This window comes from Gossypium hirsutum, chromosome D13, assembly GCF_007990345.1.
Source record: "Gossypium hirsutum isolate 1008001.06 chromosome D13, Gossypium_hirsutum_v2.1, whole genome shotgun sequence".
Lineage (NCBI taxonomy): Eukaryota > Viridiplantae > Streptophyta > Magnoliopsida > Malvales > Malvaceae > Gossypium > Gossypium hirsutum.
The window spans coordinates 4,850,876-4,868,388 of record NC_053449.1 but is presented as its reverse complement, the minus strand read 5'-3'; the positions used below and the strand labels follow the sequence as shown (position 1 = coordinate 4,868,388).

The 17,513-nt window shown below is 33.8% G+C and overlaps 1 protein-coding gene across 2 annotated transcripts; it reads left to right on the top strand.

The window, feature by feature from the left end:
• The first annotated feature begins 641 nt into the window (after window positions 1-641).
• Window positions 642-9,127, top strand: LOC107943857 (ADP-ribosylation factor 2). 2 transcript variants are annotated; one of them, XM_041110069.1, is made up of 5 exons: window positions 642-970; window positions 1,690-1,760; window positions 2,580-2,664; window positions 8,659-8,777; window positions 8,869-9,127. In XM_041110069.1, exons 1-5 carry the CDS (start codon window positions 899-901, stop codon window positions 9,047-9,049), a joined length of 528 nt encoding a protein of 175 aa, XP_040966003.1. In that variant the 5' UTR covers window positions 642-898; the 3' UTR covers window positions 9,050-9,127. The 2 variants fall into 2 exon arrangements, with proteins under 2 accessions (XP_040966003.1, XP_016733162.1); XM_016877673.2 differs by having other exon boundaries at window positions 648-970; window positions 2,541-2,660.
• Window positions 9,128-17,513: the final 8,386 nt, after the last annotated feature.

Genomic DNA, 17,513 nt, shown 5'->3' with positions numbered 1-17,513 from the left:
AGTACTTGATTGAGACAAAAATAACCCTACTAAATTGAACATTGAAACTAAACTCAAGTATCAAATTGTAAAAACATTGAAATACAAAAGTTAATTACCAAATAGTATATTAAACCCAAAGAATTTCGGCATCACTAGACCTTTGCCTACTATAGCCAGCGTTAGTTGGTGTTTTGACAGATATGTTCCTTTGACTGTAATTCATCTGTCTTGCTGACAACAAAAGGATAACTTCTCTTAAGGTTGTTCAAGAATTTCAGCTTTAAGCTTACTTGAATACCTTCCTCCCTTGATGTTTCTTAATTATAACACACAATTTTTCTGTTTTTACAGTGTTTCATCAGTTTCTAGCATAGGAAATGCTCAGTGAATTGGTTTGAGGCAGCCTGCAACTGGTGTCCGTTCATAAGACCTATAAAAGATTAAAAACATTTCAGACATTCTCTGCTGACATTTTAAGCAATTAGCTCAATGGAATCTGATTACTCCACTAATGATTTTTTTTAAAGAAAAAAAAGGGAATTTAAGACAACCATGTGACACCAGAGGTCACAGAAAGCAAATGGGACTTAACGTTCTTTTCTTCAATCAGAACATATTCTTGTTTAGCCTTAAAAGCCTCAACAGTGCCAACAACACTTGGCAAATGGTATATGGCTTACAACACAAGGGATCACTCCTTTTTTGTTTTCTCTTTGTGCTTTCATAGGTTTTCTTGTTGGAAAAACAATCCTAAAATATTATTTTGCACTTGAAAGAAAAACACGCATACATACAAAACATATTCCGGTTTGGTTGGGTGAACTAATTGGGGAAATGGGGGCATCCATAGCAAAAATAGCCAAGAAGTTGGGGTTCCTTCCTCAGTGTAGAATAAGGATTGTGATGGTGGGTCTTGATGGTTCAGGCAAAACAACCATTCTTTATAAGCTCAAGCTTGGAGACCTGCTTAAAACCAAGCCCACTATTGGTACTCATCGTTCCTTCCATTGCTGCCTATCATGCTTTCTTTTCTCTCATATTAACTTCTTTCACCCATCCTGCTTTTATCTCTCTCTTTTCCTTTTAAGTTTAATTCTGAATTTCCTCCGGTTAGTTGCTATGCTTTGATTCCTCGGAATTTGATACTCTTCCACTTTACTGAATTTAAGAAATTATTGCTGTTGTTTCGATAAGTTAGTTCCTTTACTTCAATTTATTAACATTTTATCATCTTACTTTATGAAAATTAAGAAATTAATCCGGGTTGTTTCAAGCATCTCAAATTTATCTTTTAAGTTCGGTTTTAAAAAAATTAAGAAGTTAGTCTTTTTATTTTGATTCTTTAAGATTTTTAGTAAAGATAAAATTACACTTTAACACCCGTATGTGAGGGCCACTTTTTTCGAAAGACTAAAGTAATAAAATTTTACTTTAATTCTTTAAAAATTAAATTTTTATTATCGTAAATATTACAATTTAATTTTCACCTCTTGAAAAGATTTTCTGGAAGCAGCTATTTTCTGCTACTTTATTATATATAAACGGTTAAATTGGTGGTTTTTGTTAATTTTTTTTACATATTTTTATGTTGAAATTTTAACATAAAAATTTAATAATATTATTTATTTGGATTAAATTTTTAATTTTTGAGGACCAAAATTTATATCGGAAATTTAGGGCCTTTTGTTTACATTTCTTATGGAGCAGGGTTTAACGTTGAGACCATACAGTATAAAAGTATATGCTTCGATGTGTGGGATATTGGAGGAGAAAGCAAGGTAATGTTTTTTATTAACTGAAAATCTTATTTATTGTATCAACTTATTTTCTTCCGGAAAAAAGTTTTTAAAATGTTAAATTATTTTGGACTGAGTTGAGATGTTGTCTCTTGAATGTTTGAAGAAGTCGTTTAGAGATGTGGAGATTAAACCCTATTAAGTACACAACGCTCACATCCCCTTAATAAGTGATCGTGCATCATGCATGACTTGATTAGATAAGGGATTCTAATTTCGTGAAACCTCACCTCCAACTTGAACTCTTGCCAAAGTTAGAGACATTATCCCAATAGACAATACTGATTCATTGAAGGATTCATCGACTCTAGATGAATGACACTTTAAAAACTTCTTAAAAAGAATCGATTTCCCTTCAATAAATGTACTTTTATATGTTAAATGAATGAAGTCATATGGAGTACCTTAGTTCAATTGGTCAAATAGTCCTCCTCTTTTTGTTTTTTTAACTTTAATCAAATTGAATCATTCATTTTAAATTTAATGGTATAAAAAGTTCTCAAAGTTGAAAGGCAATGACTTCAGTTTTTTTTTTTAAATTTTTTACACTAAATTGAGTCCTTAAACTGATAATCGATGTCAAAGTGGATCATTAATCAAAATTGTGAATTCAAGAATTTAATTGAATACAAAAATTAGAAGAGAATTGGTTGAATTTTTTGAAAATATCATTTTAATGCGATGTTTTAGCTTTTGAGTCAATATAAAATTGGAGTGTGGGTGAATGAAGTACAGTGGAGACTAATTTAGTAAATAACATAGATTCGGCCATTGTGGAAACATTACTTCTTGAACGTCCAGGCTATTGTGTTTGTGGTGGATAGCAGCGATAGAGAAAGAATCCCAGAAGCTCGGAAAGAGCTCCATTGGGTTTTGGCTGATGTTAGTAAGCTCTTCATTTTCTATATATTTTTATTTTCACCCATTCTTCGTTTTTCTTAAAATATTTGTGTTGTGTGATGTTACATATTTACAGAGATTGTGTGACTATTATATTTAGTTAGATCTATGAATTGATCGAATCCGGTTGGTTCATTCGGATCAATTTGGGTCGATTTAATTTGAGTTTTAAAATTTTTAAGTTTGAATTATTTTGGATTTTAATGGTTTGAGGTTTGATCAGTTTTGGGTTCAGTCCATTTTATATTATTTTGGTTTTTAAATTATTTTAGGTCAAAATCATTTGGATTTGTCAGTTATTTTGAATTATTTGTTTGAATTATTTCAGGTTTAAATTTTGTCATCTTAAATTTAAGTTATTTGTTTGAATTATTTCAAGTTTAGATAGTTAACTTTTTATAATTAAATTAGATGTGAATTCAGATGAAACATATTGAATTTACGGATTCGAATTAAAACAGGGTAGTCATTATTTTTACAAGAACCTAAATGTATCCCATACAAGAAATTGCAATTTTGATCAATACCACCTAATGTTGTCTCCTTTGCTATTCTTAAAAGTATCCATGTTTAACATCCAAGCCTAGTGTTGTTCCAATAGGGTCGGAAGCGTGTAAATTATTGTACTAAAAAATCACACAAAGTTCAATTCCTAGGAAAGAGAGGTGGATCACATGGATCTCTTAAATACCAAGTCTTTCCTTAGACAGAATATCCCTTCTATAGTAATTTAATAGCACAATTAAATACTGCTATTATACCCTCAAATATTGAAAGAAAAATAGGACAAGAAAGAACACAAGAGTTTTAACGAGGTTCGGTAAATTATACCTACGTCTTCGGGCACTAACACCAGATGATAACTTTACTATCTTCAAAGTATTACAAACAAATAGAATTCCTTAAGAATTCTCAAATGGGAGAAGAGAGAAAACTAAGAGAGAAAGATTGGTTGGGATGGTTGAAATGAAAAATGAAAAGGCCTATTTATAGTTGAAGTTCAGGGACTAACTTGCAAATGGCTAAAAAATTAGGGACCAAAATTGCAATTATCCCATTCAACTTTTCAACATTCGGTGCAACTTGCTCAACCTTTTTAACAAGTTGCTTCCTACCTTTGTTGACTTTTCAACAATCTCCACCTTGAAGATTTGATTAGGATAATCACATCTTCACACACTTCCTTCAACTCCCCAAATTCGATAAAGTTATCTTTTGTAGTGCCTCTAAATGCGCTCTCGAACGCCATACACCTAAAGGTGCTCAAATTCTCAGGATGTTAATCAAGTTCAAACAATGATTAAACTTGATTGTTGTTACCACCTTGGTCATCATATCTGCGGGATTATCTGCTGTCGGAATCTTCTGAAGTAGAATTTTTCCTTTTTCAAAGACTTCCCGCACAAAGTGATATCTTACGTCGATATGCTTGGTTCTTGAATGATAGACTTGATTTTTCGCTAAATGAATAGCGCTCTGACTGTCACAATATAAACTTATGTGACTTTGAACAACTCCTAAGTCTTTCAACAATCCATTAAGCCAAATAGCCTCCTTAACAGCTTCTGTAACTGCCATATATTCTGCCTCTGTAGTAGACATAGCTACTGTAGACTGTAAGGTAGACTTCCAACTCACTGGGGCTTTCGCAAGAGTAAACAGATACCCCGTAGTTGAACGACGTTTATCTAAATCACCAGCAAAGTCAGAATCAACATATCCAACTACAAACTGACCAAGTGCTTCATCCTGTTCAAAAATTAAACCAACATCTACGGTTTTTCGAAGATACCGTAGAATCCATTTCACAGCTTGCCAATGTCCTTTTCCAGGATCATGCATATACCTGCTCACAACTCCAACAGCTTGTGAAATGTCAGGCCTCGTACACACCATCGCATACATCAAACTCCCAACTGCATTAGCATATGGGACTTTTTCCATATATTCTCTTTCTTCTTCATTTTTCGGAGATAATTGAGCATTAAGTTTCAAATGAGAAGCAAGTGGGGTACTTACATGTTTTGTGTTTTCATTTACACCAAAACATTGTAATACCTTTTTCAGATATTGCTTCTGATTTAAACAGAGCTTGCCTCTCGGTCTATCTCTACTTATCTCCATACCGAGAATCTTCTTGGCCTCACCTAGATCTTTCATCTCGAACTCTTGATTCAACTGAGCCTTCAGCTTATCTATCTCATTTTGGCTCTTCGAAGCGATTAACATATCATCAACATACAAGAGTAGATAAATGAAAGATCCGTCATGCAGCTTCTGCAAATATACACAATTGTCATATTTGCTTCTTGTGTACTTCTGACTTCTCATAAAACTATCAAATCGCTTGTACCACTGCCTTGGGGATTGCTTCAATCCATATAGCGATTTGTTCAGCTTACAAACCCAATTTCTACCACCAGCATCTGTGTATCCTTCGGGCTGAGTCATATAGATCTCCTCTTCTAACTCACCATGCAAGAAAGCCGTCTTAACATCAAGTTGAGCTAGCTCCAAATTCAACTGTGCTACCAAGGCCAACAAAATTCTAATGGAGAAATGCTTCACAACAGGGGAAAATACATCATTGTAGTCAATTCCCTCCTTCTGAGCGTAGCCTTTAGCTACCAATCTTGCCTTGTAGCGAATATCCTTCTTGTTAGGAGATCCATCTTTCTTTGCGAATACCCACTTGCATCCGATTGCCCTTTTACCTTTCGGTAATTGCGCCAATTCCCAAGTATTATTCTTCAGGAGAGACTGCATTTCTTTATCCATGGCGCTTTTCCATTTATCACTTTCTAAGCTTTGCATTGCTTCTTGATAAGTGATAGGAATATCATCAACAACGGGAAGGGCGTAGGCCACCATATCAGTAAATCGAGCAGGTTTACGAATTTCTCTCCATGGCCTTGCAACTGCAACTAGTTCTGGTGTACTTAGTGGTTCTTGGGTCAGAACCTCTTCAACCTCTAATTCCTCCATTGTGGCTGGAGAATTAGACTTATTAACTGGCAAATCCCCATCTGCTCAAACTCCACCTGTTTTGGAGTTCACTCCACCTGCTGTGGAGTATTGCTCGTCTGAATATCTTTATCTGCTACCTTTTTCAATGTGGCAGATTCATCAAAGGTAACATCTCTGCTACAGATCATTTTCTTTGTGCTTAAGCACCAAAGACGAAATCCCTTCACTCCAGAAGTGATTCCCATAAAGAGAGCTTTCTTTGCCCTCGGATCTAACTTTGACTCCTTCACATGGTAATATGCAGTGGTTCCAAACACATGTAAGGAATCATAATCTGTAGCCGGTTTTCCAGACCATACCTCCATAGGAGTTTTTCTTTCTAATACAGATGATGGCAAACGATTAACAAGATAGCCAGCGTATGTCACAGCCTCAGCCCAAAATTGCTTGCCCAACCCAGCATTGGACAACATACATCGAACTTTCTCCAGCAATGTTCGATTCATACGCTCTGCCAATCCATTCTACTGTGGTGTATCCCTAACTGTGAAGTGTCAAACAATACCATACTCTTGACACACATCGAAGAACGGATCACTTTTATATTCCCCTCCATTGTCCGTCCTAAGCCGCTTGATTTTCTTGCCAGTCTGGTTTTCGATCATAGTTTTCCATTTAAGAAAAACTCTAAGCACTTCATCCTTAGTTCTCATGGTATACACCCAAACTCTTCTGGAAAAGTCATCAACAAAAGTAACAAAGTAGTGTTTTCCTCCCAATGAAGGTGTCTTGGAAGGCCCCCACACATCTAAGTGGACATATTCCAAAATACCTTTTGTATTATGGATAGCAGTACCGAATTTCACTCTCTTTTGCTTTCCCAGAACACAATGCTCACAAAATTTTAATTTGTAAGCCTTTGCACCTTTCAACAATCCTTGCTTTGCCAGAATTTGCAAGGATTTTTCGCTGGCATGTCCCAACTTCATATGCCACAACTGCATTGAGTCCAATTCTTTGTTACCGGAAGCTGTAGAGACTGCTCCAATAACTGTACTACATTGGTAGTAATACAAGTTATTTTTCCTGATGCCCTTCAATATCACAAGTGCGCCAGATGTCACTTTCAAAATCCCATCTCTCATAGTAACAACTGAACCATTGGATTCCAAGGCTCCCAATGAGATGAGATTTTTCTTCAAACTGGGCACGTACCGAACATCAGTCAGAACTCTTGTTGATCCATCTTGATTCTTTAATTGGATTGAACCTATCCCAACAGTTTTACAGGCATTGTCATTGCCCATATAAACAACTCCTCCATTTAGTTCTACTAAATCAGAGAACCACTCCCGGTTAGGGGACATATGATAGGTACAACCCGAATCCAATATCCACTCATCTGAATGGAACGACGATGATGATGCAACCAGTGATAGTTCAGAGTCACTAGTATCATGCTTAGCAACACAAGCATCTACAGCAGCTTTTCCCTTATTCTTCGGCTTTGGACAATTTTTCTTCCAGTGGCCTTTCTCATGACAAAAAGCACATTCATCTTTCCCGAGTCTGGACTTTGACTTTGATCTCCCCTTTTAAGTTTTCTTCCGAGTGTATGAACGACCTCGAACTACTAAAGCTTCTGTATCTCTAATTGAGTTTTTCTGTTTGTCCTTCTTTCTCTGTTCATAACTGTATAAGGCCGCACAGACTTCGCTCAGAGATATATCACTCCTGCCATGAAGTAGAGTAGTTTCTAGGAACTCAAACTCCTCAGGAGGTGACCCCAACAGCATCAAAGCCAAAATTCATCTTTGAATGTCTCATCCATATTCAGCAAATCAGTGACTAACTGATTAAATTTGGTGATGTGATCATTCATTGTGGTACTTGGGACGTATGTGAAGTGAAACAGTCTTTTCTTCAAGTGGAGCTTATTTTGACTGTTTTTCTTCAAAAATTTTTCTTCAAGTGCCACCCACAACTTATTTGCAGAAGTCTCCTTTGGAAAAGCATACCTCTGCTCTCGAGAAAGGCATGATCGAATTGTGCCACATGCCAACCGATTGATCGCCTTCCAATCTTTCTCCTGTACATCATCTGGTTTCTCTTCATCAATGGCAATGTCTAGACCCTGCTGAAAAAGGGCATCTAGAACCTCACTTTGCCACATACCAAAATGGCCCGTGCTATCAAAGATCTCCACGGCCAATCTTGCATTTGCAATTGTCGGTCTTGTCCACATGGACGATGTTGAAGCTCCTACACCGACCGTTTTCTCCATAATCTTTCAATATACCTAAGGAAATCTTTTCTGATGTGGAAGATCAGTTTAAACTGCAACCACAGAGCATACTACGATTAACCTTCGGCTCTTGATACCACTTGTTGTTCCAATAGGGTCGGAAGCGTGTAAATTATTGTACTAAAAAATCACACAAAGTTCAATTCCCAGGAAAGAGAGGTGGATCACATGGATCTTTTAAATACCAAGTCTTTCCTTAGACAGAATATCCCTTCTATAGTAATTTAATAGCACAATTAAATACTACTATTATACCCTCAATATTGAAAGAAAAATAGGATAAGAAAGAACACAAGAGTTTTAACGAGGTTCGGTAAATTATACCTACGTCCTCGGGCACTAACACCAGATGATAACTTTACTATCTTCAAAGTATTACAAACAAATAGAATTCCTTAAGAATTCTCAAATGGGAGAAGAGAGAAAACTAAGAGAGAAAGATTGGTTGGGATGGTTGAAATGAAAAATGAAAAGGCCTATTTATAGTTGAAGTTCAGGGACTAACTTGCAAATGGCCTAAAAATTAGGGACCAAAATTGCAATTATCCCATTCAACTTTTCAACATTCGGTGCAACTTGCTCAACCTTTTTAACAAGTTGCTTCCTACCTTTGTTGACCTTTCAGAACCTAGCACATAATTAAATACAGGTATTGGTTATGAGTCTTTCCATGTTAGACATGTACTTTAATCCTTGTTGTCATTGCAGAAGGAACTGGAGAATGCAGCAGTGTTAGTGTTGGGCAATAAGCAAGATCTGTCAGATGCCATGTCTTCCTCCGAGATGGCTGATAAACTTGGTTTACACAGTCTTGGTCAGCGGCCCTGGTAATAATTGTTTCAATTGACCCTCGTTCAGATTGCATGCCATGGGTGATTGTTAGTTAGGGAATTTAAGGGTTTGATGTTGGTTGAGCAGGTATATCCAGAAAACTTCAGCTTGCAGTGGTTATGGACTGTATGAAGGCCTGCATTGGCTATCCAACAATATCTCAAACCTTGCAGATTCATGCTCATATAATCACTTTCCTAATCCTTTTTCTCGCCCACATAAAATTGATTTAACACTCATTGAGATTGAAAACGTAATATTACTTTGAAAATCTTGTACTACTCTTTTTCTTCCAAGTTGTGAACCATAGGGGGAATATATTTATCATAAATTTTGATTTGGGAAATATATTTTAAAATATATAAGGTCGGTTAATTTAGTTTTTGATATAAATATTGAGAATCAACCAGGGCTACTTTCACTACATTTTCATGCATAAACATTAAACTATTTAAGGGTAAAGTATAAAAATTATTTCTTCTGATTTAGTTACTAAACTTTTAATTTTTTTGATTTAGCCACTAAACTATTTGAATTTAATTTTTTTGGCCGTCGAACAGCCGTTTGAAATTTGATAGATGTGTTGATGTGAGTTTTTTTTATTGGTCTAGTAACAACTTTAGCCCTCTAATATTTACAAATTCTAACAAACTGATCTAAATATATAAAAAAATCATAGCCCTCAACATTTACAAATGACAAATTTTAATTTTTAAAAATTTTATAAATCAAGCCACCCCGAGGTTTGTGCACCATTGGTGGCGACTTGTGCCTCTCGAAGCCTGCGCACCTAAAAGAGACAAGACACGTCGCTTCCCATTTAACAAATGAGCCTTTATCTTATTCTAAGACCCAATTATCATTAACACATCCAGATTGGGCCTTAGAAAAACCAAAAAGTTTTTCTACAATTCTAAACATACCATTTTGGTAAATAAAAATCATCCCATATCATTTTGGTAGAAAAATTATTAAAATAGTATTACTTACAAAACTTGACGGTACGTGGTTGAACCCCCGGAGCCAACTTTCTTCTAAGCAACATTTTTTTTCTTCTGTTGCTACTCCTTCAGAGGAATAGGAGGCCTCTGATTTTGTAACAGCCCAATTTTCAGTAGTGTCAGAACAGTGATTTGAGATCACTAAATTCGATGAAGAAGTTAGAAATATTTTTGAATTAGTGAATTTTGTGATTTAAAAGAAATTATTAGGTAAATTGGGTCGAAAACGAGGTATCGAGACCTCGATATTATAAACTGAGCCGTAAATATTTTTATAAATATTTACGGAGTGTCAATAGGATAATATTAAAGTTTCGTTAAGAAATTTTAATGTTTCGATAGTTAATTATGAAAAAGGATTAAATTGCAATAGGGATAAAAGTTTAATTATAGATTAAAGAAAAGTTAAAAGGACCAAATAGGCAATTATGCCTTTTTTCAAAGTTGAGGCGGCATAAGTATAAAAATCTGAGATTTTTGTTTGTTAAAAAAATATTATATTATAGTAATGATTATGTTTTTATATTATATTATCATTAATATATTATATTATATTATATATATACATAAAACAAAAGAAAGAATAGAAAAAAAGAAAGAAAAGAAACAGAATAGAAGAGACGAAACAGAGAAAGAAACAGAGAGCAAAACGGGCAGAGAATGAAGGAAAGAAAGAAAGAAAGAAAGAAAAAGAAAAAGGGAAATTTAAGGTTTTAAGGTTCCAAGCTCAATTGGTAAGTCAAATTAAGTCTTTTTCTTATAATTTTTGAGTTTTTGGAATCCTAGAGATAAATACTACTTGATTTATGTTGATATTTTGAAAGTTAGTAGATTGTTAGACATGAGTTATGTTGAATTAATTGATGAACTAGAGGTTAAAATGATTGAATTTTAAGTTAGAAGTTAGTAAAAGATTGATTTGTAAAATAAAATATAAGTTTTGAATTGATAGGGATTAAATTGAAAGAATCCCGAAATTAGGGATTTATGGGGAAATTGAAGAATTAAACTGAGTTTATAGTAAGAATTAAGAGAGAATATAGAGTTAGAATGCAAAAATAAAATTAGTATTGATAAGGGATTAAATTAGAATTTGATGTTGCCATAGAAGGAAAAAAATGTTCAGAATGTTATAAAACATAAGAATAAGAGATGAAGTTTAATTTCCGAGCCTTGGGGCAAAATTGTAATTTTCAAAAAGTTAGAGTCGAGGGCTATTTTAATAAATTTGAATATTAAATAAGTTAAATTTGCTATTATAGATCAAGAAGAACGAAATTCGGGAGTAGATCGGGGAAAAGAAAAAGTAAAGAACTAAATTGTAAAGTTTAGTCACATTTTGTATCAAGGTAAGTTTACAGTAAATAAATGCAATATTCTTTTATTTTACATTATTATTGTCAATTTCCAGCATTTATATATTTATGTTATGAAAATATTTAAAGTCGAATTTAAGGTGAAGTGACAGAGGAAAAGTGTTAGAAAGCCCCGGTTGAACCCTAGGAATGTTAGGATATTAGGGTTGACAGGACAGAACAGAAATGAGCCATGTAAGTCCATATTAGAAATATGGCTTTGGAGACAGGATTGAGCCATGTAAGTCCATATTATATATGGCATTGGAGACAGGAATAATTCATGTAAGTCCATGTCAAAGACATGGCATTGGCAGGGTATTGATAGACAAGAATGACCCTAGTATCCTTAGTATTCCGAGTGGTTCAACGGGTCAGAATACGAGTTAAATTACAGTGAATTAACAGCAAAGGAAAAGTAGATTATATTTATGAAAACGGAAAGGTCAGGTAAGAAAGAAGGTAAGGGAATAAAGAAGAAGATAGAAATTGAGAAGTAAAGAAATTTATGATGTTAGATGATATTATGCATAATTATCCATTATGTTGAATGTTGTGATTTATTTGCTTGTAAGCTTACTAAGCCTAGTGCTTAATCTCTTTATTTTCTTCTTCTTATAGTACTTATCTAGCCACTCGGGGATCGAAGGAAACGTCGGAGGCCGATCACACTATCAAAGAAATAACTCGGTATAATTAGACGTTTTGTTTTGTGTATGGCATGTATAGAAACTTAGCTACTTTTGGTATAATATGAACAATGAGTGATGTGTAAGTAGTTGATGATGTATGGTTATTAAAATGATTAAGGATGAAGGTGTTTGTTGTTATGAAAGATTAGGTGATAAATTATGCATGGAAATCATAAAAGGATAAAATTTTGCAAAGAAATAGAATTCAGGCAGCACAGTGACGTGAATTTGAAAAATCACCCAAGATAGTATAAAATGAATTAGAGGGTGAATGATATATGGAATTAAAGCTTGTTGGGTCTATTTTCATGGAAAAATAACGGTGTAGGAAAAAGAAATTTATATTTTAAGATATGTGAATTTTAGTAAGATAGGGTCAGAACTGTTTTTGGAGTCCCCTAATCTGAGTTTAGAAAATAATTACAAATTGTACAAAAATGGTTATGAGTTTAAATTTACATGCTTAGATTCCTTAATGAGTCTATTTTCTATAGAAACAAGTAAGAACTTCATATGAAAATCCTATAGCGAGAAAACTTATTTTTAGTGACTAGAGGTCAGGGCAGTCTGGTGGTGACACAGGGGAGACTTTAACTAATAAACTGTACTAATTTGCTGAACAAAAAATTCTAAAAATTTTATGGTGAGTAGATATATGAGTCTAGTTTCAGGGAAAATTTACGGGATTAAATTTAGAGTTCTTTAGCTCAAGTTATAATTAATTTAGTAACTGCTGCGCGATTAGACAGATTTGCTGCGAATAATGAAATAAATTTTCAAACCTAGTTTTTATGCTCCGAACTGGTAAGATAAGCCAAGTAATGCCTCGTGCTCGACTCCAGAAACGGTCTCGGGTAAGGGGTGTTACAGATTTATTAGTTCACGTCTCAAAGCACTTAGACTTTGATTAACCGGTTCCTTAATGACCAAGTCTAAAGTGGTTAAGATTGGTGAACTAGAAACAGTTGAGATAGGAGCAACTGAAGCAAAAGTGGTTGACATAGGAAGAGAAACAAACACTTCAATCGTAAGAATGGTTGAGGTAGGTGCAATGGACATGATGGGAGCAATAGGGACCTCAGGATTAATGGAAGTACTTTCATCATCTCCTGCATGCTAACTTCCATCTCTGCATATGTCCTTTACATGACAAATAAACAGTCAATACTAAATTTTAGCAAACAAATAAGTAATAAAAGCAACACAGACCAAAACTACTACTAAAAGACCAATTAAAACTTTCATGGAGAACTTCATCAAGAATCTCGTAACACGATGAAACGCTCAATGGATGAATATTGGCTCTAGATTTCTAATGAGAATGTGTCACTTGGTTACAATAGTTCACTTACCTAGAAAATACAAAAACCTGCAAAAATAAACGCAACAAATTAAAAAGTTCAAAGTAATACCTCCAATACTATATTGTGTATCAGAGGCTACACGAGATTCAATATCCATCACAATTTCGATTAAGGGACTTTCACCAACAGAAGAAAGAGAATGTGAATATGAATCTCTTCTTCTCTTTGTGCGAACCTCCAAATTGGGTCATTCACTCTCTTCAAATGATTCTTGAGTAACATCAATAATTTTAACTCCTTGAATAGTTTTAATAGCTTGGGAAACTTCAATCACCTGTGCCGCTTTTTTTCCTTTTGTAGCTCTTGGAACCATCGCAGTAACACCACTATTTTCTCCTTTCTGGCTTCGATATTCCCATCTACGTTCGGGACAAAAGGCATACATAGATAACCAATTTTAAATTCTACACATAATCCCAAAAGAATATCTGTTGTTACACTGTTGTCCCCATATGGCTAAGCTTCATTACATGACTTTATCCCATCAAGTTGAGCTTTGTTAAGGGTATTGAGGTCCACATCATCAAAACTGTTAGGAATTTTCTCCATTAAGCAAAATCGCTAAGCATCCTTCAAGATGTGAACTTGCTCATATCTAATTGACACACTTGTCTGCAGCCTTTTCAATTGAGCCTTTTCTGCTACATTTAATGAGTGAGGTTCCCAAGTACTTCTTTCAGTGGAAGGGTTAAACCTAGTCTGAAGAAAAAAGTAATTCCTCTTAAGTTTGCTCAATTTTAATATATTTGTCCTTGCCAAATGCAAGTTGTTGGTGGTGTTATCTACAACAACTTTTCCTCCCTTTCGAGTGGCAATCATTGCAAGCCCCTTTTGATTACTCTCACTAGAAGGGTTACAATGAATATTCCTTTGAACACATTTATAGAAGCCTCTACTCTATGTAACTAGCAATCTCAGAAATATGCCATTAAAGTCCACCATGAGGAACCCATTAATTTACTGTAATGGCCTGAATTTTCAATGGTGTCAGAATGGTGATTCGAGATCACTAAATCTGAAAAATGAGTAGAAAATATTATTAATTTAGTGAGAATAAGTAAATGAGAAGTTAGGAAAATTTTTTGAAATAGTGAATAGTGTACTAGGAATAAATATTGAAATAATTAAAATAAAAAACGAGGTATCGAGACCTCAAAGATTTTAAACCGAGCCATAAGTATTTTTAGAAATATTCATAGAGTGTCATTGAGTTGGTATTAAAGTTTCGTTAGAAAATTTTAACGTTTGGATAGTTAATTAACTAAAAAGGACTAAATTGGAAATAGTGTAAAATGTGTTAAATTGTGATTAAATAGCTTAGGTGACTAATAAGGAGGGATTTAAAAGGCAATTAGGCCTAAAGTTTGTGGGCTGGACGGTTGGGCAAGAAAAATCAGCAGAAAGTAAGGAGAAATAAGGGCAAAATTGGAAATTTTACAAATTAAATATATAAAACAAAGATAAAAGTGAAAAATCTAGAGATCTCTTCAAAAATTATCAGCAAAAACGCCATAGGAAGTCTGAAACAAGCTGGTTTCTCATATTTTTATATCATGTAAGCTCAATTCTTGCTTTTTCTTTGTAATTTTTCATGTTTTGTGACTTTTACAACTAGGTCCAACTATTGAATTCATTAGTTTTGATTCTATGAATGATTTTGAAAGTTACCATGAGTGAGTTCTGTAATTTTATGATTAATTATCATAGAATTAAAGCTTTAATTTTATTATATGATGATTTTATTAAGAAATTTTGGTAGAAATTGATTTTAGGGACCTAATTGTGAAAAAGTTTGGAGTTAGGGTTTGGTGTTGCGGTTTTGATTATGAAAGGCTATGTAGTAGTCTAAAATAGTTGGAAAAGGTGTTAATTGAGAAAAATTAGATCAATTGAGGGGTTAATTGAGTAGGGACTAAATTGTAAAAACTATAAAGTTTGGGGTAAAAGTGTAATTTCGAAAATTTAAGGGCATAAATTGTGAAATGAATTAGAATAGAATTATATGCTGATGAATGAAAAAATTTGTATTTTAGATCGAGAACCCGAAGCAAGCCGAGGAAAAGAAAAAGTAGTTGATTAGTCCCTGAACTTTTACAAATTCAGCAAATCAAACCAGGTAAGTTCATATGGCTGAAATTTAATGATTAAATGTTAATTTCACGAATTATATAATGTATGATGAAATGTATTTAGTGTTGAAAAGAGAGTAAAATAAAAATGCGAAAATCGAATAAATGATCAAATTAAGCGGAACGCCGGATTTAAGTACTTCTGATCAAGAGATAAAGTGATAAGTGGTAGCTTTAGCTACACCTATTTGATCAAGTGAAAAAGTGATAAGTGCTACACTTATCTGATCAAGAGACAAAGTGATAAGTGGTAGCTTTAGCTACACTTATCTGATCAAGTGAAAAAGTGATAAGTGTTATACTTATCTGATCAAGTGAAAAAGTGATAAGTGCTATACTTATCTGATCAAGTGACAAAGTGATAAGTGGTAGTTTAGCTACACTTATCTGATCAGGGACAAATGATAAGTGATCATAGTAAGACCATAGTTATACTATGGCAAAGTGAAAGTGAAGTACTCAATTTTCCGTGACCGTTCCTTAATTTTGATCAAGGATGGTAAGTGACAAATGGGCCCAAAGGAATTATGGTAAAAGAATAAGTAGTAGTGAGTTTATACCAAGGAACTCACCAAAGATTGTGGTTGACAAGTAAATTTAGTAATGGTGTATATTGTATAAGTGTACAAGTGTTTGGTAAGATTTATGTTTTATGCCTATGAACTTACTAAGCTTTTCTATAAGCTTACATGTGTATGTTTATTGTTTTTGTAGATTAACGTACTTATACATTTGGAGGATCGGATCTACATCAAGAATCACACTATCCAGATATACTCCGGTAGATTATGTTAAGCAACTTTTTGGATTTATATGGCATGTATAGAAAATTGAAGTAAAAAGTAATAGAATGAATGACTAAGTATGCAAAGCAAATTTGAATGTTATGGTTATGTTAGACATCGAAATATATACATGTTTTTAGTTTGAAATGGTTGATTGGTTGAACTTCATTAGTATTTAAATGAAGTAGATGAAATACTGGAATTGGTTGTGATTTGAAATTTGCAGGGAAGGTTAGACAATTATAAAAGGGGTTATATTGAATTTTTTTTTAAAATTGCAATGGAGCAGTTCTTGGACAGCAGCATTGATGTAACTTTGAAAAATCACCAAACATAGTGGAAATAGAATTAGAAGTTGAGTGAGATATGGAATTAAAGCTGAAAGAGTCTACTTTCACATAAAAGAAGTGGAGTAAGCAAAAGAATTATATACTTTTAGATATTTGAATTTTAGTGAAACAGGGCAAGAATGTTTTTGAAGTCCCCTGTTCTGACTTTAGAAATTCATTAAAAATTTTACAGAAGGAATTATGAGTTATAATTTATATGTATAGATTCCTTAATGAGTTTATTTTCAGTAGAAATAAGTTTAAGCACCATATGAAGTCTGTAATAAGAGATAATTAAATTTTAGTGATGATTGGTCAGGATAGTCGTTTAGAGAAACAGGGGAGACTTCAACTAATAAACTGTACTAATTGGCTAAACCAAAAATTCTGAAAAATTTATGGTGAATAGATATATAAGTCTAGTTTTAGGTAAAATTTACGGATCTAAATTTCTAGTTTTGTAGCTTGAATTATAATTATTTTAGTGACTGCTACGCAGGTGGACAACTTTATTATGAATGATGAAATTAAATTTGAAAGTAAATTTTTATGCCCCGAACTTTTAAGTTAAGTCAAGTAACGCCTCATACTCGACTCCGAAAACGGTATTGGGTAAGGGGTGTTACATTTACCAGGGGCCACTCAACATGAATTCAACAATTCTACGGAAAAATGATGCAAAAGTATATGAAACCCAGCCTAAAAGTGTAAAAGAAGTGGTATTACGTGGTTGGATCGTAATACAAAAAGACAACTTATATTAGTAAACAAACATAAAAATATCCTTAGTCTAATCGGAAATGAGCACACCAATTGAAAGACTAATATGTCGTCCATCAAGTTCAATTGCAAAGATGTTTTGTTTTGGGCATCGGAGTCAATGACTCCCAGAAGATAGAGACATAGATGTAACTGACTAGACTGGCAATGCATCGGACAAGACCGAAGTAGAATAGATCCTAAATTTGTTTATGGATTTATTCACTTGTGACGTTCATAATGTGGCGTACTTTAATCATGAGTGGATGATGGACTATGTATGTGTGACTCGTATACTTTGACGTAAGTAAAAGCCTA